The sequence below is a fragment of the Protopterus annectens genome, chromosome 9.part0 (assembly GCF_019279795.1).
Source record: "Protopterus annectens isolate FY-2018-M chromosome 9.part0, PAN1.0, whole genome shotgun sequence".
Lineage (NCBI taxonomy): Eukaryota > Metazoa > Chordata > Ceratodontiformes > Protopteridae > Protopterus > Protopterus annectens.
The window spans coordinates 642,744,365-642,771,023 of NC_056743.1; the positions used below are offsets into that span (position 1 = coordinate 642,744,365).

The 26,659-nt window shown below is 42.2% G+C and overlaps 1 protein-coding gene across 1 annotated transcript in view; it reads left to right on the forward strand.

Annotated features, from left to right (window-relative positions):
• Nucleotides 1-26,659, forward strand: part of CFB (complement factor B) — a 2,501,566-nt gene that overhangs the window by 698,187 nt on the left and 1,776,720 nt on the right. Inside the window, exon 9 of the mRNA XM_044082138.1 lies at nt 14,815-14,953. Coding sequence (XP_043938073.1) covers nt 14,815-14,953 — 139 coding nt within the window. The remainder of the gene's footprint in view (nt 1-14,814; nt 14,954-26,659) is intronic.

Below are 26,659 nucleotides of genomic sequence, written 5' to 3' on the forward strand. Positions count from 1 at the left end.
CCATGGGGGCATCGGAACCGATTCCACCCTTATCGGTTCCTTCTTCGGCTCCGATACCTTCATTGGCTCTGTCCTTGGAGGGATCTGGGCGCCGGGACTCCCTCGTCAGTTCCGAGGGGGCGAGTGGCATCAGACCCTTGTCCGACCCCTTTCTCCCTCTCAGAGCGTCGGCGCAGGTGAGCTCAGCCCCGACATCGGCCTCGGAGCCGTCCCTCTTGGTGCCGGGAGGAGCTGTCATCTCTTTGGAGCTGGGTCCCTCCTCTCTGCCTGATAGGAGCGCCTTTGAGATCATGAGGAGAAACGTGCTGGCTCCTATGCCGGCGCCACGGTCGGCCCCATCGGCCCCTCCTTCCATGGTGCCTGCTTCAGCCTCTGCCTACCCGCCCGAACCTAAGTGTGGAGAACCAAAGCTCCAGGTCACCCCATTGGGTGTATCCTCCTCTTCTGAGGCCTCCCCTTGATCCTGCGGGGCAGCCACCTCGGAAGAGGACATGCAAGAGGAAGCATGTGGACTCCCTAGAGTCAGTGACATCTGACACTGACCTGGAGGATTCGGAAGGGTCCCCAAGGTCCCCCTCTGAGGATGTCTCTTTTTCTGACATCCTAGAGATCCTTAAACAGAGGGGTAACTGGTCTGCCCTCAACCCTTCCGAGGACGAGTCGGTGTACCTGGACGCATTCGGTTCTCGCCCTTCCACCTGTTGGGTGTCCCCGCCTTTCGACCCACTCATGGAGGTGGTGGCTCGGAAGGCGTGGACAGCTCCGGATACTATGGAACCAACTCCCCGAAGGCCCACATAATTTATTACAGCCCATTTGGACAAGCAATTTCTCACTAAGGGCATTCCCGTTGATGCCATGGTGGTGGCGGTGGCCACTAAGAAGGATTTGGCTGACCCTTCAGTTCCTGTCCATCCTCCTAATAAGGAATCTAGGACTATGGATAGGTACGGCAAGCGAATGTTTTCTTCAGCGACCTTTGCCATGCATTCGCTGAATTATTTGTGCCATTTCACCCGTCTTCAGAGAGACCTTCTCAAAGAACTAGGTGATACCTTACAGGACCCATCAGCTGCGGGGTCTCAGGAAAAGATCAACTCCCAGCTAGGGACCCTGAACTCTATTGTAAACACCTCCATGCGGCTCATTTCCTATGCCGCCGATGGAGCGAGTAGGGCTGCAGGCATGGGCGTTGCTCTAAGGAGACACACCTGGATGCGGCTTTGCAACTTTGCCGACCCCTTCAAGGCGTCTTTCACTAACACCCCCTTTGACGGTTCTGCCTTGTTTGATCCTCAAGTGAAGGATACTTTGACCAGGTGCGAGCAGGAAGGCAAGACTCTCTCTGCCGTAGGAGTCTGTTTTTCTACTCCTTCTAGACCATACCCTAAGGGTCAGAAGGGTGGGAAAATGTGGTTCCGCAAACCTCAGGGAGTACTGCCTGACACATGTGGTGAGCTTCCCTCCAGAGGCAGAGGAGGGAACAATAATAGACGCCGCCTGAGGGGCAGGGGGGGTCCACAGAATCAGGGTAGCAGAGAATCTTTCTCTGACAAACCCTTTCAGCACCCCTGAGGAGCTGCCCGACTGTCCACCTTCAGAGGCAGTCGGGGGAAGACTATCACTGTACCCAGAAACCTGACATTCCCTCACACAAGACAAATGGGTACGGTCGATCATATCCGAGGGCTACAGAATTCCCTTTACTCACACCCCACAACAGCCAAAAGGGCCCCTTCCAGACGTTCCACCCGGTCTGAGGGATCTAGCAGCATTAGAAATTTTAAGCTGCTAAAAAAATGGGCCATCCAGCCAGTCCCAGCAGACCAACAAGGATCCAGTATCTACTCCAAGTTCTTTTTGGTACCAAAAAAGACAGGGGACTGGAGACCTATTCTGGATCTCAGCAGGCTGAACAAGTCTGTTCAAAGAACGAAATTCCGGATGGTCACGCTACAATCCATTCTACCCTTTCTGGGTCAGGACAATTGCTGGGAGCCAGTCACTACCAATTCAGAGCACTGCCCTTTGGCCTCACCACAGCCCCCAGGGTGTTTACCAAATGCATGGCAGTGGTTGCGGCTCACCTGAGACGACAAGGATTCCAGGTGTTTCCATATTTAGACGACTGGCTCCTTACTGCCACCACCAGGCATCGACTACTCCAATCCAGAAATTACGCTGAACAAATGTGCAACATGCTAGGTATCTCTATAAATTTCGAAAAGTCTGCATTGTCGCCTTGTCATTCTATTACCTTCATAGGCACCGTCTTAAACACAGTGGAGCTCTCAGCAAAACTACCCACACAAAGAGTTTCAGACATTCGCAACCATGTTCAGATTCTATTACAGGAGACCAGAGTTCAAGCCAGATTTGTACTAAAAACGCTTGGCCTCATGGCAGCAGCAATCACTTTACTCCCCCTAGTGTGTTTTCATATGCGGATCCTGCAGTGGATGCTATTTTCCCAGTGGTCTTTTCAGCAGCTCCCCATGTCACACACCATTCTAATCACTCAGTCATGCAAAAGACACCTTTCTTGGTGGACGGTCTCCCCTCAAGTACTCCAGGGCAGACCTGTGGTCCTTCTGCTCCTGTTGCCACTGTGACAACGGATGCCTTCCTGATTGGGTGGGGGGTGGGGGGCATTTTGGGGCAGGACAGTCCAGGGCACATGGCAACCCTTCGAATACCACTTGCACATAAATTTCTTGGAAATGAGAGCGGTACTTTTAGCATTGCAGGCCCTTCAGGACTCTCTACCAACCGGGACTATTGCAATTCAAACAGACAATATGTCTGTAGTGTGGTACATCAACAAGCAAGGCGGAACCAGATCCTACCCCCTATGTCGAGAAGCACTCAGACTTTGGCAATGGGCGATCTCTTCTCAGTGGTTTCTGGTAGCAACGCATATTCCCGGGAAGTCCAACGTCATAGCGGACAGACTGAGCAGAGCCATTCTCTTGCCTCACGAGTGGTCTCTCAACCAGACAGTAGCGGAAAGAATTTTCAGAAGGTGGGGTCAGCCTTGCTGCGACCTTTTTGCAACACCTCTAAACAGCAAGTGCCCAGACTTCTTCACCCTCTTCCCTCTCCCAGGTCTACCCCCCAGAGACGCTCTAGTTCACGATTGGCCCCGGGGTCTTCTGTATGCATTCCCCCACTTTCCCTTGATTACTCAATTAATCCAGAAAGCAACTGCCTTGAGAGCCAGGATGATCCTCATTGCCCCTTACAGTCCTCGACAAATTTGGTTTCCGTTCCTGCAACGCCATCTACTGGAGCAGCCCTGGCATCTGGACCCAGTGCCAGATCTTCTGACCCATCAATAGGGCGGGCTGCATCAGTCCCTTCGATCTCTCAACCTCACAGCTTGGTTACTCCACTTCCAACCCTAGCCAGGCTTCCCCTTATCTCTCAACCAGTTTGCGATATCATCCTCGCTTCTCACAAGTCTACTACCAGAAAGACTTATGCTAGCAAATGGAAGCGTTTCTCTGTCTGGGCAGGGGAAAATCACGTGAACCCCTTTACGGCCCCTGTCCAGACAGTTCTAGAGTTTCTAGCAGAACTCTTTCGATTGGGCTCCTCCTCAGCTACCATCAGAGTTCAACTGGCAGCCATTGCAAATTTCCACGTTGACTTGTCAGAGACGAGCATCATGTCCCACAAACTTTGCAAAGCCTTTTTAAAAGGAACCCTTTTACTTAGGTCCCCGGTTAAGGACCCTCCCCCACTGTGGGACTTAAATTTGGTACTGTCTTCCTTAATTCTTCCTCCCTTTGAGCCGGCGGCTTTTTGTTCGTTGAAGTTGCTCTCGTGGAAAACACTCTTCTTAGTAGCCATCACCTCAGCAAGAAGGGTCTCGGAACTTCAAGCCCTTTGCGTTTGCCCTCCTTATCTTGTTTTTCACAAAGACAGAGTGTCACTTAGGACTAATCCGTCCTTTTTACCCAAAATAATCTCAGAGAAAAATCTGAATCAGACCATAGATCTTCCAGTCTTCTTCCCAAATTACACCAATAGAGCTGAACGAAAGTTACATTGTTTGGACGTTCACCGTCAATTACGCTTCTACCTGGATAGAACTAAGCAAATGAGAAAATCAAACCAGCTCTTCCTGTCTTATGCGGAGGGGAAGCAAGGCCAACCAGTCTCTAAGGTAACTTTGTCCAGGTGGTTGTCCTGTCTTATCATGTTGGTCTATCAGTTAAGGAACAGGGAACTTCCTACTAAGCCTAGAGCCCATTCAACTAGAGCTTTAGCTTCTTCAATAGCCTTTCAGGCAAGATTGCCAATGGATTCCATTTGCACAGCGGCCACTTGGGCCTCTCCTCATACCTTCATTTCTCATTACAAGCTCGATATGGCCTCCAGAAGTAGGGCTGATTTTGGTTCCACGGTACTCAAGAGTTTGTTCCATTGAGCCACCCAGGATTTAGGTGCTAGGGACGCTTCCCATCCAGCAAGAATGAAGGCGAGATTGATAACTTAACATTGAGAAGTTATGTTCTTACCATAACGTTCCATGTTAGTTGTCTTCTTCTCGCCTTCTTTTTTGCGTCCCACCCTCCATCCCCCTAGCCTGGGAGATCTAGAGTACCTTGTGACAATTTTTGTCACCTCAGTTATTTCCCCAGCTAGCTCCCCCTTTTTTTTTGCTAGCTCTTCTAGAGGGCTGATATATATATATATATATATATATATATATATATATATATATATATATATATATTTATATATGTATGGATATATCCTTCTCCCTTTTGTATCTATGATTAGGTGGATTGTTCTCTGTTGTGGTGGAACATATATGTCCATAGTGTTAGCTATCAAACGAGATCTGGGTATATGACGCCTAGCATTATGGGACATAGTATAGCCTCGAGCCGGTGAAAATAGCTCTCGAGCGTTAGTATTAGGCCGTGTCGGAGCCGAGGATCGACTCCGAACCCATCAAGCAAGAAAGAAGGCGAGAAGAAGACAACTAACATGGAACGTTATGGTAAGAACATAACTTCTCATTCCTGCCTTTGAGCTCCAGATATTGGCTTTTCATCTTAATGCTGTTTCTAAATTTCTATGAAACTGTAAGGATAGCAAACAAGATCTGAGGTATGGTAGGCATTATGGGTAAGAGTGGAGCTTGATTGTTTCCAATATCCAAGAGCTGTAAAAACTGCCCGAGTCAGATCAGAAGGTTGGATCCAAAACCAGTTGTTGAGGAAGAATGAAAATGGACAACACAGATGGAACGTTATGGTGAGTACATAACTTTTTTTTAAGAAGAAATGGCAAGGGGGTTCCAAAAAAATCTCAAACCTCCTAAAACTAAGGACAATCCAACAAGTTAAAGTGTCTGTTCGAGAGCCCTTGTGATCCCCCTCCCAATGTGGTCCCTTTTTCTTCCAGAAAGTATGAATCTCCATTTTTTCATTTTGGCAACAGATTATTTTAAACAAGTAGGTTCTGAAAATCACTCATCAGGGTTACATATGGCATTGGGAGGAAATTCCTCCTTTCCAGGGGGTCATACCTAATCATCCAGATCAGACCTTTTTGTTTCCACATGTTCTTCGTCACATTTCCCAAGGAGTGATAGAATTAGTTCCTCCTTTCCAAGTGGGAAAGGTTTTTTTTAATTCAGGGATGTTCCTAATACCAAAGAAAGAAAATGCTTGTAGACCAGTTCTGGATCTGTCTTTCCTAAACCTTTTGTGATAGTGCCCCAATTCAAAACAATATCACTTCACAATCTGTTATCTCTTCTTCCTTCAGGTTTGCTGATGACACTAGATTTAGAAGATGCTTAATCATCACATCCCTATTCATCCAGACTTCAGACGTTTTTTAAGTTTCTTTGTATCTGGATCACATTTCAGTTCACTTCCTTACTCTTTGTACTATTTTCTGCACCAGGAGTGTACACAAAGTATCAAGCTTCAGTTATAGCTTATTGCAGGGTACAGGGTATCCACATTTTTCCACAATCAGACAACTTGAAATGTCAGGAATCTTTCTCTGTGAGAGATGTTTTACACTACCTGGTATTCCAAGAGAACATTCAAAAGTTTTTCTTGACTCCTCCACACAACATTCTTCCTGGGATTTCAATTAGACATTTCAGTTCAAAGAGATTTTCTTCTAGAGGAAAAAAATAGATCTTTATTTAGATTTATTTCCAAGGTTTTCCACTCAGATTTCAGTCACTGTGAGTGAATACCTCAGGAGTTTTTGGGTCTCATGACATCTATGATTCTTATGATACACCTGGCAAGACTCCAGATGTGAAAGATACAGTGGTATCTAAAATCTCTTTGATCCCAGCATCAACACCCTTTATCTTTTCAAATCCAAGTGCTGCGATTTGACAGAACAGAAATCTTTTAGTGGAGACAACAGATATTCTTAAATTCAGGTCTCCCCTTATCCTTCCTGCTGCACAGCAGTCAGTCACCACAGACGCTTCAGACTTTACTAGGGAAGCAGTTTCAGGAGGGATAAAAGTTCAGAGGATGTGTGATATCAAGGACAGATGCAAGCTCATAAATATCAAGAAGATGGTTGCCCTGATCTATGCACACAATTATCTGGACCATATTTGGTGTCCAGGGTGTGTTGAGGTAGTTACAGACTATACTATAATCATGTGTACATCAGCGAGCAAGGGGTAACCAGGTTGTACCCCCTTTGCAGGCTAGCCGTGTTAGCTTTGTATATAGCTTCACAGCACAATCTATCTGCAGGCAACCTGTATTTCATCAGAGCAGACAAGCTGAGAAGGATCAGGGCAGATCCTCATTAATGGGAACTAAATCAGGGGGGTCTTCCAAGATTTGATCCAGTTTTGGGAAGTTTCCAAAGTAGACCTTTTTGCCTCCTGGCTGAGAAATCAGCTGGCAAAATTCTGTTCCAGGACTCAATGCTACTATCTCCCTGGAAGACAGATGCCTTTTCTTTGGACAGGAATGTTCCTGTACACTTTTCCACCTTTTTACTACTGTACAGGGTGCTTCTGAAGATTCAAAATTAATCGTCCAAGATCATTGTGGTGACTCACTTCTGGTCCAGGCCACCATGGTTCTCCCTTCTTTTTGGAAATGGCCAGGGGCAATTACCAGAAGCTTCCTGACATACTGGATCTACTCTCAAAAGAACAGGGATAGTTGATACACCCAGACATCAATCATATTCAGTTCACTGCCTGGATGGCAGGGTCTTAATTCATTTTATACACTTGTTTACTGAGGACATGAAGCAGGTGCTAATGGAAGGAAGAAGGCCTGCTACTTGAAAATCATATATTAGCAAATGGAAAAGGTTTTCTAGTTGCTGCCAAAGAAATAACCAGCACACATTCAGGACTAGTTGTTCTCTGGTTTTCAATATTTGTGAATAGCTATCCTATGGCCTTTCTTATTCTTCTACCAAGGTTCATTGATCGGCCATGTCTGCCCATGGATCTTCCTCTTTCAATGCAGTCTCATTTCAAGATGTTCTTGAAAGGGGTTTTCATAAGAGACTTCTGTGACAACAGGGAAATACTGCCAGTCCAGCTAGCTGGAATTTTGTAAATAATTATATGTCACTTGAAAATATTAATATGATTTACATAGAAATGTGACACTGCCCGCCTAGCTATCTGGAATTTTGTAAATAATCCTATGTCATTTGTGAATATTAATATGATTCATATCATTGTCTTACAAATGTAAGAGAACTATATGTTATGTGGATATTAAACTACTTGGTGCAGAAGTGTGTGTTGAACTGTATGTTATGTCTGAGCTTCAAGAATGTAACCACAGTGTACCCTACTGGAAAAAGGACAAAAATGTATATAAACTATATACCTGTGCAAATGTATGTTTTAATAGTAGACACTGGAACATACACAGTTAACTTTTAAAACTTCAAGAAAATAAGTTGAAAAGTAAAGTGTTTTACAATTGTGTTATCTCTCAGAAAGCAGACACAATGTCTTGAGCTAGAAGTTTTTGTATTGTCTTGAAAGTAATTTTAATTACTAGGTTTAAAATGTAAAATGTTTTATTGCTTCTTAGCAGCTGCACATCTGAGAGATATGTACTTCTCACACAGAGATGATAAAATTCTTAGTTTCTGTTAGCCTGCAAACTGAAGGCAGGTGACAAAGAGTGATGTCATCCAGGATAACCCAGCAGTAATATGTGATATTAATTTATGAACTCTCTCAGAGAGAGAGAGAGAGAGAGAGATGGTGCATTTTGCATCTTGTCTTTGACCTAGAAACGTCCATTCAGCACTTCTGCATTTGCCTTGCTAATAGTAAGGGTACAGTGATTTCTTTTAGATATAGTTAGGAATATAGTAAAGATTAGCTTAGATGTTTTCTGTATTTATTTGAGACTGTCCTGCAATGTTGTTTTAAAATATTTCCTGTGATTCTCCACCCCTAACCGGGAAAAGCCGAAAGACTCAACAACAACAACAACAACCTGTGATTCTGAACTCTGTAGTTACTGTGTTGTTTGAGTAATTTTTTGTTCTTTTATTATTTATTATTAAATATATTTCAACCTTTTAATTGTGGCTGGTTTTTTTAAAGATATTTAAGATATTAGAATACTTGCATATGTTTTTGATGACACTGTATAGGCCACTCAAATAGCCTTGCTCTTGGTCACACTTACCCTTTGAATAATAGTAACACTACATAGTAGGATTGGTCACCCTTTGTTAAGGGCCTAAAGTAGCTAATAAACAGGGGTTGGTGGCAGTGATAACTACCTTATAGTCTGGGCAGAAGGGGGCATAGCTAGTAAACCTGTGCCAGCCTTACCCAGGAGTGTCTGTGTCTTTGTATATAAATCAAATCTCAAAGTGTGTGTGTGTGTGTGTGTGTGTGTGTGTGTGTGTGTGTGTGTGTGTGTGTGTGTGTCAGCTACTTGGGCAGGGACACAAAGCACTGGTTGGACAGAGAGGGTGCTGGAGGTCTTGGCTTGACCCCTTAGCTGAGATCTTAATCCTATAGCTGTGCCAGTGGGGAGTCTTACTGGGGATCTGGAGAAAGAGGGAGAAACTAGCCCCAGACTGACTGCGATCTCTGTGTGCTCTTAAGGGAAATTGCACTTTACTGTGTGTGTACTTGTCATTCTCCCATTGTGTACTTCCCTCAGTGGTACTAGTGGTGAGGATTGAGGCTCTTTGGTTACTGGGCCAGTGCAGGGGCATCACATATTAATTGTTTACCAGTGGTGGGATATCCACATCACATATTAATTGGTTGATAGTGGTGAGATAGAGGTAGATAGATATTATTATTAATATAGAAAATATAGAAAATAATATAGTGAGATATGGAACTTTTCCATGTGACAATTGCATATATATATAAACATATAGTGGATAGTTTTGAAAGTATTAATGGAAAAAAATTGACAGAATAGGCAGCTTCACTTGCAATAGTGAAACGATTATATATAGTTTAAAATGTCCTTGTGGATTATTTTATATTGGGGAAAGTAAGAGAAGCTTTGCTGCAAGATTAAAAGAGCATGTAAGGAACATCAAGAAGCAAAGATTTCAGAGGCCTGTAGCTATGCACTTTAAGGAACACCATAATGGAGACCCACAGGGGTTACAGGCAACTGTTTTGGACCAAGTGAATGCTAGGTTTAGTACTGATGAACAAATTATGTAGGAAGCAATATTTATTTTAAAATATAACACAATGTTTCCAAGAGGTTTGAATAGGGAATTCTCTTGGAAGCATTTAATATAAGAAGGTTGAAAAAAAAGAATATTAAAAGTTAACCTTTTTAGTTGGCTTTTTCAGTGAATTCTTAACTGGATGATTATTTAATTGATTAAATGTATGTATTTAAGTGTATGCTTACTAGCAGAAAGATGTACTCTGAAAAGGCTTTTCTGAAAGCTGAGGTGCCAGTGAAGTGTTACTTGCTCTTAATGGTATAAGAGTTTGAAGTTTTGCTGTTTTTTACTGCAGAAGTTATTTTTTTATGTTAATAAATCACTCTGTGTACTAAACTGAGTGAATTCATCTGGCCTGGAACTTGTGGTGTGAGGTCTGGTTTGTTCTACATTGTGGTGGTTTATTATGGCCAGTGAATCGTTTGTGAGACTGCCAAGACTGTTTAGAGAATTGTAAATGGATTCCAGCCAAAGAACTTTGGATAATTCATTTTTGGTTCCTCCCAGCCAAGAGAAGGAGAGGGTCAGAGTTTGTTAACCCATGGCAATGATGGTTCTGCTCCAAACCCAGAGTTTGCTACCAGTATATACCCCAGGTGGGATGAGAACAGGCAGAAACGGTCAGTGAATTCATTCTCAACAGTGAGTAAGAGAAGAAATGTTTCTGTAATACCTGATGTGCAAGATTTATCAGAACAAGCAAAGAGACTGATTTTTAAAGAGACGTCTGTTTTTTTTCAACTTACAGCCTCAATAGATATCAAGAACTAGATATAACACCTAAAGGCTTAAGAGCCTTTCGTAATCCCTCTACACCATTTGATTTGACCAGCGACGCTGACATAGCATTTCATGAATGCTGGGTGGCAGCAGCGCACTGATGTAGCTCTGAGTGGGTCAGCATTTTGGTGGAGAGAGACATGCTGAAGAGGGCTAAGCTGAAATCTGAAATTAAACAAATTTGTTCAAATATTGCAAGTAAGATCAGTCAGGAAGCCTTTGAAGGCTATTTGTGGAGTGTCAGTGATAAATTGTTGACTTATGAAAAAGAGCTCATTGATCGTAAAAAGAAAAAACTGTTGAGAGACATTTGGGATTACGAACGCAAGCAAGCGTTCATTTCTTCTTCCGGAACTAACGAAAATCAGCGTGTTAGGTTCCAGGAGGGGAAGGAGGTAACTGAACAATCTGTGAATTATTATACATCGGCTGAGAGTGGAGCCTCATCAGCAGAAGGTAAAGGGGGAAGAATGGGAAGACTACCCACGGCTCTCAAAGGGACAGAATCCAAGGTATCTCAACAGACATTTTCGTGACCAACCTGGGTTACAACAAGGGAATACGTTGGCAGGATCAACAGTGTGGTGCCAGATATAATTCCCAAACCATCAAACAGGGAAAATGGACATAATAAAATGGGACTTTCTAATAATATAAATGTGAGTGGTTTTGAATATATTGCAAATTTGTCTGCATACATTATTAGCGATGAAGAAAAAAATGTTTTACATAAGGGATTGAAATTTATCCTAACGTCTCTTCCCAGAATGTATGAGTTAAAGGGGGAAGTATTTAACTTTCTTCACAAATTACATTTAATAGATTTCTTTGAAAATCAAACAAAAAGCTTAGAAGCAGATGTGAACAATGCAAGTTTTGTAGATGCTGTAAGTAACAAAGAGAGTTTTTTGTTGCAATTCTGATTTACAATGCAATGCTTATAGTAATTTTGATACTAGTGCTGTTTCTTATAAAAGCAAATTTATGCCTCCTTTTAAGTGTGACAAAATTGAAATGTTTCATCATATGTTAAATTATGTGATAGAGCAAGACTGCGAAAAGTTTTTTAAAAGTGAAATTCAGTATAATATGACATATAATATGACACAAGAAGAATGGGTGACCTTAAAAGATTTAAGGGAAATAAAGGATCTTATATTTAAGCCTGCAGATAAGGGGGGGACGACTAGTAATAATGCATTACACACAATATGTAAATATGCGTTTACAGCATCTAGAAAATGATAAAATCTATGAAAAGGTAGGTGTTTTTAACTTATCAGGAGATGGTCAAGAACTATGAAGAATGAATACATAAAGGGGTTAGACTCAATTATTTTAGTCATGAAGATGCTAAAAATAAGTTCTTGAATAAAAGTAGTCATTTGGCAAATTTTTTATGTGCCTAAAATACATAAAAGCATGGTTAATCTTCCAAGTCATCCCATTGTATCTGCCTTCAATTATGTAACCCATAATTTGGGATGTTTTTTGCATCAATTTTTGTGATACAATTGCCTTCATATATCAAAGACAGTTTTGATTTTTTTGGATAAAGCAAAGAAAATAACATGGCAGAAGAACATGTTTTTTATAGTGATAGATGTAGTCAGCCTATACACTAGCATTAAACATAGTGATGGCATAGAAGCTATAGAAGTTTTTATGGGGAAGAGCCCCAGTACACAGTATATCATAGAACTGATATTGCTCTGTGTGGAAAATAATATATTTGAATTTGATGGCTCTCTGTATCATCAGAAGTGTGGGACAGCTATGGGAGCAGCTTTTGCCCCCACATATGCTAACTTATTTATGGGTCTCTAGGAAAATTTATGTGTGTATAGGAATGACTTTTTTAGAAAACATGTTGTTCATTTTTATAGATACATTGATGATCTGATTTTTGGTATTTGGATAATAGTAAAATTACACAGTAGGATTGGTCACCTTTTGTTAAGGGCCTAAAGTAGCTAATAAAGAGGGGTTGGTGGCAGTGATAACTACCATATAGTCTGGGCAGAAGGGGGCATAGCCAGTAGACCTGTGCCAGCCTTCCCCAGGAGTGTCTGTGTGTTTGTATATAAATCAAATCTCAAAGTTTGTGTGTGTGTGTGTGTGTGTGTGTGTGTGTGTGTGTGTGTGTGTGTGTGTGTGTGTGTGTGTGTGTGTGTGTCAGCTACTTGGGCAGGGACACTAAGCACTGGTTGGACAGAGAGGGTGCTGGAGGGCTTGGCTTGACCCCTTGGCTGACTGAGTTCTTAACCCTATAGCTGTGCCAGTAAGGTGTCTTATTGGGGATCTGGAAAAAGAGGGAGAAACCAGCCACAGACTGACTGTGATCTCTGTGTGCTCTTAAGGGAAATTGCACTTTGCTGTGTGTATACTTGTCATCCTCTCATTGTGTACATCTGTTACTGGTGCTAGTGGTGAGGATTTAGGCTCTTTGATTACTTGGGCCAGTGCAGTGGCATCACAGCTTCCAAGAAAACCAGTGGCCCCCTCTTTGCGATTTTAATTTTGTGTTAAGAGAAGCTAAAACTTGCTCCATTTCAACCAGCTAATCTGGCTGACTTGAGGTTGCTCACACAGAAAACAATTTGTTTGCTCTAACCTCTGCGAGAATGGTATCTGAATTGCAGACTCTTTTGGTGAGTCAGCCCAATTTCATTTTCCATAGGGGTGTGGTTTCTTTGAGAACTAATCCTGCCTTTATGTCTAAAGTGGTATCTAAGTGTACTTTAAGCCAAACTATCCATCTCACTATTTTATTTCCTAAAACTAAAAATGAGGGAGAAAGCATACTCCATACCTTGGATGTCCTCAGACAACTCAAATACTATCTTGATAGAACTAAGTCTTTCAGATCTTTGTATCAATTGTTCTTTTCCTGTGAAGGTAAGAAGAAGGGACAACCTGTGTAAAAACAGACTATTTCCAAATGGTTGTCTAAGGCTATTACCTTTTGTTATACTCACCATAACAAAACTATTGCACGCAGGGTCAAGGCCCAGTATGGCAGTGGCTTGGCTTCATCTATGGCTTTTTGGAAAGGGATGGATTCTAGAAATATTCTAGAAGCCACTACTTGGTCCCCTGAGCATACTTTTACAAAGCATTATAAGCATGATTCCTTCTCTATGATAGGACCATTCCCCAGGTGCTCCTGGACTCTTCTCCTTAAACCTCATAAATGTAGTTAGCTGTGGTAATCTACCCATATAACTAAGGCAACTGCAGCAGTTATCAGTATGATGAATATAGTACAGTTATGTACCTTGAACTTACCATAACAGTAGATGTTCGAATGATCTTTGCTGCAGTAGCCACCCCCCCCCCCTTCCATTTCCCTTGTTTTTTGGTGTGATTTTTATGCCAGCATGTGAACATTTATTATTTGTTGTTCTTAGTATTGTCATTCTAGGGCTCAGCCTTCCTGTCTCTGCTGGCAGAAAAGCTCTGAAGGCCTTTGAGTCCATATAGCTAAGCCTAATGTAGCAGTAATCATTCAAACATTTACTTTTATGGTAATATCAGCCTAATCAACTGTACTTTTAGACTAGAAATACAAAAGCATTATTTCAGGAGGTATGGTTAAGTGAAACATTTTATTACAGAAAATAGTTAACTGTAATTATACAGCAACATTACATTTCTTTCTACATCTTTCCTCCTCTGCTTCTTAAATACAATTCACTCCTCTAAAAACTTTCCTCACAACTTCCTGTCCCTCCCAACCTCACATCACCTACACTTCCCTTCTCACCTGTTAGATCCAGAAATCCATCCCATCTACTGTCTTCCTGTTGTGAATATCTCATTGTAAAATAGTGTGCCTTTACTAGTTTTCACAGTTTTGTATAAGATTAGTGGCACAAAAATAGTGTACCTTTACTAGAGCTCATAGTGTAGTATAAAATTATTTATGCAATCTAAATGCCTTTACTGGTGTTTGCACTTCTACTGTAAGAAGTTTAACAACATATTGACAGCCTTGCACTGATTAACATATTGTGTCAGTCTGTGTAACTATGCATCATTACCTATCAACACTCATGGTATATGTGCTCAGGTTATCTAATGGAATGTTTCACATGCTCTGAGTTTCTCTATCCTTACAATTTAATACTGTTCTCAAACTTGTCACTTTTTCTCATGACATATGTAGATCCCTTCCATGTTTAGTAGATGTGCCTCACATAATGCTGACATGAAAAGGATTGTTCAATGTGGTTAAAGAAAAAAAGGGGTGGGCATCTAAAACTGAATAATTAATTACCTACCTGGTCAGTTTTAAAGGCTAAGAGATATGATTTTTTTTCTTTTATTTTAAAGATCTCCACATTTGATGTCAACCCTAAGTATGCAATTCTGTCTTTTGCAACGGAACCACAAGAAATTGTCAAAATAACCGATCCAGAAAGTGGGAATGCAGACGAAGTGTTGAAAAAAATGAAAAAGTTTGAGTATGCTGGTAAGTGCCTATGTTTTACTACTGCTGCCCCTGCTTTTATATATGATTGCCCCTATCTTTCATAGACTTCTGACAGCAACTCTGTTTAGAATAAAAGGACTTATAAAACTGTATGTTTATCCCGAATCCTGGTAGCCATTAGAGACTCAACATCATCCCCCCTTTTCCCATTTTCTACTTGGGGTCAGTGTAAACTCTCGCCATCTCTCTCAATTCAGTGCCACACTCTTGCCTTCTTTAAAACTCATGCCTGACTGTTGCAGATCTTCTCTCACACAATCCATCCACCTCTTTGCTGGACATCCTCGTTTCCTCTTACCTTCTTCCTGTCTGTCCCGAATCTTTATCAAATTGTCTTCTGCTTTTCTACACGTGTCCAAACCACCGTAATCTGTTCTCTTTGATCTTTTCTGCAATTGGAGCTACTTTGACTTATTTTCTTATGTCCTCATTTCATCATCTGTCCCACAGTGCGCATCCTAACACCCTTCTCAGGTACTTCATTTCCATCACCTCTAGCTTCTTTATCTGCTCTGCCTTTACTGCTCAGGTTTCTGAACCATACATTAGTATTGGTTGCACCAGTGTCTTGTACACCTTACTTTTCAGCTTCTTTGGCAGTCTTCTGTCATAGACTACACATGAGACTCCATTCCAGTTGGCTGCAGCCCCTCTGATTCTAGCTTTGACCTCTTCATTCAGACTTCTCTTCAACCATCCCTCCCAGATACTTGAAGGTATTTACCTGTTCCACTAACTTCCCTTCTATCTCGATTATCAGCTTTTTCTGATTTCCCCAATTTGCTGCCATTACCACTGTCTTATCTGTGCTTAGTTGCATCCCATGTGCCTTCAGTTTTTCATTCCATTCCCCCTATCCTTTGCTGAAGTTCTTGCTTAGAGTCTACCTGTAATGCTCCATCTTCTGCATACAGTAACTTTGTTGATCTCTTCCCTCCAACCTGTTTGCTAATGTAGTCCATCACCAGTATGACTAGCAGTGGGCTCAGTGCTGAACCCTGGTGTACACCGACTCCCACTGGGAATCCCTCTGTGAGGCCAAACACTGCTCATAGTCGAGTCATTGGGTCTTTGTCCATAGCCTGCATTAATTCTACCAATGTTTCTGGGACTTCAAACCACCGCAGTACTGTCCAGATCAGCTTTCTTGGGACCTTGTCATATGCTTTCTCCAAGTCTAGGAATACCCATTTGGACTCTTTCCTCATCTCTAGCTTCTTCTCAACTATCTGTCTCATTGCAAACATAGAGTCAGTTGTGTTGCATCCTGATCTGAATCTGAACTGCTCATCTCCTGTCTTACATTCTACTCCTCTGCGTATCCGTTTGTCACCCTCTCCAGAACTTTCATGCAGTGTGATAGGTGTTTGATGCGTCTGCACTGCCCACAGTTAATGATGTCCCCTTTGTTCTTCTACACTGGCACCAGTATGCTTATTCTTCAGGCATCTCCAATACGCCTTTCTCTCCACATTGCTATGAGTACCCTTAGGAGCCATTTCTCCCCATCTCACCCGACATCTTATCATATCTGCTGTGACCTCATCTGAGCCTGCTGCTTTTCCTGATTTCATTTTCCTTAGTGCTGTTCTTACTTCTTCTAGGGGTGGGCTCCTCTTCTTCTCTCATCGTAGGCTGTTTCTGGGGCAGTACAGCTTCTTTGGGGTTTTCTTCATTCAGAAGCTGCTGGAAATACTCCTTTCATCTTCCTTTGATGCCCTCTGGACTGGTGAGCAAGTTTTTGGGCATCCCTTATGAAGGGTGTCTGACTATCTTCTTTATCTTTCTGTTTTTGTCTTGCAATCTAATATAGTTCCTTTGTGACCCTTACTGAGTCGCTTTCCAGAAGTTGGTACCGTGCCTCTGATGCTCTATCCTTTGCTATTGCAACTCCTTTCTTAGCTTCTTTGTTAGCCAAACAGAATTCCTTCCTAGCCTGGTCTGTCTTTTCTATCTCATATTTTCCTACACTCATTCTTTCTTTTGATCACTTCCTGGATTTCTGGATTCCACCACCAGCTTTCCTTATGTACCTTATTTCCATACCTGGCTTGGCCACATATCTGTTCTGTAGTCCTAACACATGCTGTTTTGAGGCACTGCCATGCTTCTTCAACTCCACCTATTTTCTCCTCTTCTTGGGGTGCTAGAGCCCTGAGTAATTCCTTGAACTGTTGCACTTTCTTTCAGTCAATGTTCAGGTCTTCAGCCTGGTCTTGACCTTACAGCCTTCTCTAACCACTGCTTGCAGCTGATTGTGGCAACCACTGGTTTATGCTGTGGGCCGACTGTTTCACTGGGGATGACTTTGCAATAATAGATTCTACCCCAGTGCCTTTTCCTTTCTAGGAGGAAGTCTATCTGAGTTGCATGTTGGCTACTCTTGCATGTGATTTTGTGACTGTCTCTCTTTCTGAACCATATTTATTTATTTATTTTATTTATTATTTGTTGACCGGGAAAGTCAGACTAGGTTCCACAGATCCTGTTTTCAGCGGAGGCCCTGGGAGAAATGCTCCAGAAGCATGTTTTTAGAATGTGAGAGGAAACCGGAGTACCCGGAGGAAACCCACACGAACGCAGGGAGAACATGCAAACTCCACACAGAAGGCACCCCAGCCGAGAATCGAACCGGAGAACCTCTTGCTGTGAGGCGACAGCATTAACTGCTGCACCACTGCGCCGCCCTGTTGTTGGCTACTATCAAGCCATTTGCCAGACAGAAGTCTAGAATGGCTTCTCCTTCTTTATTTATGTTGCCCCACCCATTTGAACCCAGGCAGTTCTCAAATCCTGTTCTGTCAGTCCCAATATGTACATTCAAGTCACCCATTATCAACATCAATTTATGCTGTGTAGGTCCTGTAACTGCTGTCTGAATGCACTCTTTTACTCACTATCACAACTCTGTTGTGGGGCATAGGCTGAGATTCTGAATACTGCCTTATCATTACACTGGAGTCAGATTGCTATGAGTCTGTCATTAATTCTGATGATATCCCTCACTGCTTTCTGAAGCCTTTCTCTAACCACAATTCCCACACCATTTCTAGCCTGCCCCCCTCCTGAGTAGGAGACTCAGGATCCCAAGCCAAGTGGCTGTGCTGCACTGCCCTTCCATCTTGACACTTAGATACATAGAATGTCCAGCCTCCTCCGTATCAACATGTCATCCACTTCCAAGCCGCTTTCTGTCAATGAACCTACATTAAGTGTAGCAGTTTTCAGTTCATGTTTGGCAGGTTGATTGGTTTTACATCCAGCTTTCTCTCATCAGAGCTATCCCGGGTAACCCAGACTGGACAACTAGACACCAGCCGGCCATGGGCTTATTGACCCAGGACTTCTGAGCTTTATGGTGGGCACACACTGGCCAGTCGGGGCTTATACACCCCTCCCACTGTTACCATGGATCCCTGGCATAGGTCGGAGTAGGCCAGGTCCTTAACCCACTTATCACCGGTAACTATCCATGCCCATTTTGGTGGCATTAGTCAACATGACCGAATCACCATTGAGTGGCTATCCCTGCTTTGGCATGCAGTCTGTGATCCATGTTCTCCTATCTTGATGATACTGCACACCACAGTAGATGCCCAAAAACAGTTGGTCTGCACAAATCTTCCCCCTATGGGGGGCTCACAGCACCATTCATGGGTTTGTTTTGAGAAGCAAAAACTCAGCATGTTTTTCAGAGGTGGGAGGAATCCCACAGGGACACAGTGATAACATGCAAACTCTAAACAGGCATTCGTCAGAGGTCAGGATCAAACCTTGTGCATGGGAGGCGAAAACCTTAACCATTATGACAACTGGTCAAAGACTGTTGAATTGTAATGCTAGATATTTGTAATGAAAAAGCTATTCATATATATTTTTTTATTTTTCATGATTATTACATAGATAATATGTGTACATAAAGTAGATGTATTCAAATTTGGTCACACACTGTGCAGAAAATTGAAAATATGGATCCAGTGTTGTCTTTCTTCATCTGATTCAACATGTGGGTTGTCAGATCCAACTGGATCTGACCTCTGCACCTTATACCAAAGTTTTGGCCCAAGAGCTCTGACTCCTTTCTTACCCACAGTCCCCTAGCCTGCCTGAATTCCCTCAGATCTCATTTGCCACCTATGTACACCAGACGTGTGGACTAAGAGCTCCATCATTATTCATGATAAGTGAGTGTTTTTTCTTCCTCCTCCTTAAAACTTTGTTAGTGTTAGGATTTAGTGCATATTTATCATACATTTGTATATTAGTGTGTTCCCTTTAGATATTTAGCTTAGTTTTTCACTAGAGTGTGTGTGTTTGCATGAGTTTGTGTCTATAGTATCCTTAACTTCTGATTATAGCATTATTCTTCTTAGATAAGTGGATTTATAGATGGATTAAGTACTTAGTTCTGATGTCATCAGGCTTTAAAAAGTGCTTTTCCTGTGGGCATAAAATTCCTCCCCAAGAGCCACACTCTCACTGTGTCTACTGCTTTGGGCCCTCTCACTTACAAGTTTCATGTTCGATCCATGCTGCCTTCGGCACCAGATCCCTTCAAGGGTGTAAAGAAAAACTGATTTGAAAAGGCCTTCTACCTCCCCAGACATAGTCTAAAATGTCCTTGGACACAAAGAAGCCCACATCTTCCCCTTCCCCTGACAAAAAGATAAAGAAAAAGAGAAATCCAGAGAGAGAGAGAAAGAGAGAGAAAATTAAAGAGAAATCTAAACACATGACATCTGAGAATTGTCTGGAGAAAGCTAAAAAAAGGTATTTCAACCCCACAGGTATTGTGGGTCTGGTACTAAAAGAATCCAGGCCGTCTGATCCAAATGTTTCTCGGATGCAGACTCCATCTCCTAAGTCGTTCTTTAGTCTGGCACTGATCAGTCCCAGCCTTCACTGTCTAATTTTACAAAAGTGCCTTTGAAGGCAGCATTGATAGCTTCTTCCTCCAGATCTGGCTGATTTATAAGAAGTCTCACAAGAGTTTGAAGTCAATCAAATAATGAGAAGATTCTTGAGGACTCAGATTCTGATGGGAGTCTGCTCAGCTCCATCTCTGAGAAAGGATTCTTGAGGACTTAGATTCTGATGGGAGTCTGCTCAGCTCCATCAATAAGAAAGGATTGGGGATCAAGCCCTTCTACCCCATCTGTTCAGTCTTCTCAGCTTCTTACACTGTCCCCATTCCCAGAGGTATTATGCATTAGATCCAGCTTTCCTGCTGTACCTGCATTAGATTTGACAGCTCTTGAGACTTCTGTTTCAACATCTTCCCTCACTCCCTCAACTCAGATGCTTTCGGGTCCAGCAGAGTCCTGCAGCCAGAGCATCAGGGTCGGGGCTCCCATGGTATAATCAACCCCAAGATCTTTGGAGCTGTCACTGCCACTTGGAGCAGCAGCACTCGACAGCTTGGTTCCAAGGTCCTCCTTGAGGCATTCAGGCATTGGATTCCAGAGGGCTTCTGACTTTTCTAATTTGGCCAACTCCTCTTTGGCTCCAATGGCTGAGTTGATATTTGAGGCTGTGGAGAACACCTTGGCTGGACCAAGATGTCTGGTATGCTCACAGAGTTCAGATCCATCCAGACTCCCTCGGAAGTCTGTATCCTTCTCCTCTCATTCTGGTAGAGAGAGACAGACGGATCCATTAGGCTTTGAGACACCTCAACCCTCAGGTCCCTTGTCTGATTTCAGTGCGTCTCCCTTGAGAGTCCCAAGGCACATTCTTCTTTAAAAGGACTTGTAAAAGGAAGCATATTGACTCCTTTCCTGAGTCTGTCATTGAAGACACCGAATTAAATGGGGGAGAAGGCTCTCCAAGATTCCCTTCTGAAGACATCTCCTTCGGAGATGTCCTAGAATTGGTGAAACAGTATAGGGGATGGTCCAATGAAGCTCCTTCTTCAGATTAGTTGGTGTTTTTCAAAGTATTTTGGTCTGGCCCTTCAGTGTCCATCATGGTCCCTCTCCCACTCACTGCCTTAGTTGGCCTTATCACTGAAACAGCCTGGAAGGAGCCTGATGTGGTAGAGCCTATTCGTAAAAAAACAGATATAATTTTAGCTGCTCCAAAGACAGGAAATTCTAGGCTTTCTGTAGATGCCATGGTGGTAGCAGCAGCCACTAAAAAGGAACCATTTGAGGAGTGTTCCTCTCTCCATCCCCTAAAAGGGAATCTAGAGCATTGGACAGATTGAGGAAATGGCCATATGATTCGGCCACATTTTCTGGGGAAAGTGTAGTCAGGAAGTGTAGGATGCTGGTCTGTAGGATGACATTGGCGATCAAGAAGAAGAAGTGGTGGAGAGTGAGGGCAGTGCCAAGGATCAAATGGTGGAAGTTGAAAAATGATAACTATAAGATGGAGTTCAGGGAAGAGTTAAGACAGGCACTGGGTGGCAGTGAAGAGTTACCAGATAGCTGGGCAGCCACAGAGGTGGTAAGGGAGACAGCTAAAAAGGTGATTGGTTTAGCATCTAGACAGACGGAGGAAAAAGAGACCTGGTGGTGGAATGAGGAAGTACAAGAGAATATACAGAGGAAAAGGATGATGAAGAAGAAGTGGGATTGCCAGAGAGATGAAGAAAGTAGACAGGAGTACAAGGAGATGAGGCATATGGTAAAGCGAGAGGTGGTGAAGGCTAAGGATAAAAGGTATGGCTAGTTGTATGAAAGTTTGGACACTGGGGGGGAGAAAAGGACTTGTACTAATTGGCTAGACAGAGGGACCAAGTTGGCAAAGATGTGCAGGATGTTAGGGTGATAAAGAATAATAAGGGAAATGTACTCACAAGTAAGGAGAGTGCGTTGAGCAGATGGAAAGAGTACTTTGAGGGGCTGATGAATGAAGAGAATAAGAGAGAGAAGTCTGGATGATGTGGGGACAGTGAATCAGGAAGTACAGTAGATTAGCAAGGAGAAAGTAAGGACAGCTATGAAGAGGATGAAGAATGGACAGGCTGTTGGTCCAGATGACATACCTGTGGAAACATGGAGGTATTTAGGAGAGATGGCACTGTTTTTTTAAACCAGATTTTTAATGAAATCTTGGAAAGTGAGAGGATGCCTGAGGAGTGAAAAATAAGTGTATTGGTACCAATTTTTAAGAATAAGGGTGATGTGCAGAGCTATAGTAACTACAGAGGGATAAAACTAATCAGCCACAGCATGAAGTTATGGGAAAGAGTAGTGGAATCTAGGTTAAGAAGGGAGATTATGATTATTGAGCAAGAGTATGATTTCATGCCAGGAAAGAGCACTACAGCTGCAATGTTTGCTATGAGGGTGTTGATGGAGAAGTATAGAGAAGGTCAGAAGGAGTTGTATTCTGTCTTTGTAAACTTAGAGAAAGCATATGACAGGGTGCCTAGAGAGGAGTTGTGGTATTATATGAGGAAGTTGGGAGTGGCAGAGAAGTATGTATGAGTGGTACAGGATATGTATGAGGACAGTGTGACAGTGGGGAGATCTGCGGTAGGAGTGACAGATGCATTCAAGATGGAGGTGGAATTACATCAAGGATCAGCTCTGAGCCCTTTCTTATTTGCAGTGGCGATGGACAGGTTGACAGACGAGATCAGACAGGAGTCCCCGTGGACTATGATCTTTGCAGATGACATTGTGATTTGTAGTGAGAGTAGGGAACAGGTTGAACAGACCCTGGAGAGGTGGAAATATGCTGTAGAGAGGAGAGGAATGAAGGTCAGCAGGACTAAGACAGAATATATGTCTGTGAATGAGAGGAAGGACAGAAGAATGGTGAGGATGCAGGTAGTAGAGTTGGTGAAGGTGGATAAGTTTAAATGCTTGGGATCAATAGATCAGTGTAACAGTGAGTATGGAAGAGAGGTGAATAAGAGAGTGCAGGCAGGGTAGAGTGGGTAGAGAAGAGTATCATGAGTGATTTGTGACAGATGGGCACCAGCAAGAGTGAAAGGTACAGTCTACAAGATGGTAGTGAGACCAGCTATGTTATAAGGGTTGGAGACAGTGGCACTGATGAAAAGGCAGGAGTCAGAGCTGGTGATGGCAGAGTTAAAGATGTTAAGATTTGTATTGGGTGTGACAAGGATGGACAGGATTAGAAATGAATATATTAGAGGGTCAGCTCAGGCTGGACGGTTTGGAGACAAAGCCAGAGAGGTGAGATTGCATTGGTTTGGATATGTGCTGAGGAGGGATGCTGGGTATATTGGGAGAAGGATGCTAAGGATGCTGCTGCCAGGTAAGAGGAAAAGAGGAAGGCCTAACATAAGGTTTATTCATGTGGTGAGAGAGGAGATGCAAGTGGTTGGTGTGAAAGAGCAAGATGCAGAGGACAGGAAAAATTGGAAACAGATGATCTGCTATGGCGACCCCTAACGGGAGCAGCTGAAAGAAAAGGAAGAAGAATTCAACCACATTTTCTATTTGTGTGCTGAACTATATAGTTTGTGTGACATATTTTCAAAGGGATTTGAATAAAGAACGTTCAAGTTCTCTGGTGTATAACTTACCAGTGGATATCCAAAAAAGTTTGGAGTCCCAGTTGTCTACTCTACAGTCCACCTCAAATGTAGCCATGAGACTGCTTTCTAACAGAGCAGGTGGTGCAGCCCATGCAGCCAGTACTGGCATTATGATGAGTCCAGTTAGAAGACTAGTTAGAATCCAAACTCTATTCAAGGTTCTTTTTAGTACCAGAAAAGACATGGGACCTGAGACCAGTTTTGGATCTCAGCAAATTAAATCAATTTTTAAAACTGACAACATTTTTGGATGGTCATGATACAGTCCATTCTACCTGTATTCAAAAAGGATGACTGGGTGTGCTTTTTAGAGCTTTGGGATGCCTACTATCACAAAACGATCCTGAGGCTGTTCAGGAGATTTCTGCATTTCCAGCTAGATGCCAATCACTTTCAATTCAGAGTGCTGTGTTTTGGTTTCACCATAGCCCCCCTAGTGTTCACCAAGATAACTGCAGCTGTGACAGCCTTTCTCAGGCTTCAAGGGATCCAAGTATTTACATATCTGAACGTTTGGCTTCTAACTGCCACCTCCAGGGATCTACTTCTAATGCATCAGGCATTCCTGCTAAAACTATTGACCTACCTGGGTATTTCTATTGACAAGAAAGCAAATTACAACCTACACAATCCATATAATTCATAAGCTTCCAGATAGACACTGTACATCAAATAGCAAGGCTACTCTCAGCATGGGTCAGATTGCTCAGATCAGTTGTTCTTCAGGTAATAAATCATCCCCACTCCCAGGCCTGACTGATATTAAGACTTATAGGTCTAATGATTTTCTTGATCATGAAAGTTCCCTTAGCCAGATATCACAAGAGAGCTCTACAGCAGACATTAGCTGTAGAGTGGTCTTAGAAAATTCACCTCCTTCACTACAAAATACAAGTCACACATCTGTAAGAACCATATTCAGTGGTGGATGTCATTTGACTGTCACTCTGGGCAGACTGTGTAGTCCTCTGGTATCCAAAGCTACAGTGACAATGGACACCTCCCTTCCTGGGTTATGGGTGCATTTCGAAGGGAGGGCAATCCAAGGAACATGGTCCCTGTTAATGGCCAAGCTTCACATCAGTGTCTATTTACTTGCCAGTTTCTACTGGTGGCCCATGTGGATTAATTCTTAGACCTTTACTATTTAAGGTGTTCATCAATAATATTGTATCTGCTTCATCTCATTCTACTCTTCTATACATAATATAATCAAAACACTTTTACACCCCACCTCCACTCCAGTAGCTGAAGATCATAGCATTATATTAAAATTACTTCTAAGGGGATTTCCAAGATAGCTGTCCAATGATCAACAGTTTGATTTCAACTCTACCAGTGTGAAAAAAGAAACTGAGGGATAATGACCAGATATTCTGCAACTTTGAGTAAATTCAGTGAATAGGTATTAAGCACACTGCCTGGATGCCAGCAAAGAAGAAACTTAAAGATCCTGAAAGAAAATCAACTAGAAAAAGTGAAGAGAAATACTGACTGGGAAGAATCCTTCAGCTGTTCAGCAAAAAGCAGTTCAAGCTCCAGCTTTGGAGCAAGACATGCCTTCCAGTAATCTAGAGGAAAAAATAAATCAATGTGCTCAAAGCTGATTAAAATAAATTAAACAGTGAAGGGATACATCAACTCAAATAATAAAAGGGTGGGAAAAATGGAAAAAGCTTTAAATAGCTGTTCAGATGAACTGACAAAACTGCAAAAATCTAAACAAAGAAAAGGCTGGCTGAGTATGAAACTGCTCAAGAAGAATTGTTTCAAAAAATAGTACAGTTAGAGGACAGAGCATGTAGGGAAAATCTGAGATTTTCAGCTGTACCAGATAAACTGGAAGGAATAAACTGTATTAAGTTTATGAAAGCTTATATAAGCAGCTGGACTGGTATTCCACAGCAGCTTTTATTATTTGAAAGGTATTACATGTGTATTCTCCAAACCTGACCACGAGAAAGCAGCCAAGACCTGTATTAGTAAAGATGTAATCATACCAGTCTAAAGAATTGATCTTGACAAAACGTTGACAGAAGAGCAAAGTACTAATAATTGGAGACAGTAAAGTGTTTGTGGAAAATGATTATTCACTATACATCAGGCAGAGGAGAAGCAAATGTATTCCAGCAAACAGGGAATGTTGAGAGACAGGTGTGAGATTCAAGTTGCTGTACTCAGCGGTCTTCAGAATATTTTTTCCTGATAATCAAAGTCATCTTTTTTTATGTAGAACAGGCCAAGGAGGAAATACAATTTGTCCGACAAAAAGTGAGCCACCAAACACAAGGAGACTCTGCTTCTCATTCTTCTGATAATTAAGCTTATAGAGTGACTTTGCAGTGTTACAAAGGAAAATGCTTGAGAGACAGAAAAAAGAATAGGAGGTGATTAGAAGAATTAGGAGTACCTTGAACTTGAACCAGAGTCTGGGGTTGGGAGATGGAGATAAAAAGAAAACCAGCAACACTGGAATTAGTGAATAAATGTGAGACTATAAAATGTCATTCACATTTATGTACTATGGCTTTACAAGAAAAAGTGGAGAGACTGGACTTTTGTTGACTTTGCTAAACCTGTGGGGGCTGAAATGCATTTGCCCCACTTCATGTCATTAGTTTTTGGAGGGACACTGAAGGGAAGGAGAAAAAGAAAAAAGAAAAGTAGCTGTAAGTAAAATAAAGTTCTTAACAGTATTTATATAAAACATTTCATGATATAAACTGCACTTTATATAGTAAACATTTTTAGTTATTGCTGTATGTGATAAAGATATTAAAATAAACATGCTTTTTTTTCTTCTTTTTTAGCTTTAAGACTGTAGGCATTACACTGTAAAAAGAGAAAAAATGCTGGACAAATGTATGTTTAATTTAATAGAGGAAGCAGTAAAAGCTGAAACACTTTTTATGGCTAAGGTTAATGATTTTTGTAAGGACATTACCTTCTTTTCACATCTGAGAGGGGAATAAAGATAATAGGTTCATAGGTTCATAGATTAGTACATATAAGTCAAGAACAGGCAGCAATTAGAGTAAGCAAATGCACAGGTTGTAACATATGACTTTGCATGGATAGCTTTAATAGTAGGTTAAGTTATGCCTGTGCGCAGCTGTTGATTTGGGGCAGTTGCTCCTATCAGGTGGGTTAAACTTCATTATTTGAAAATG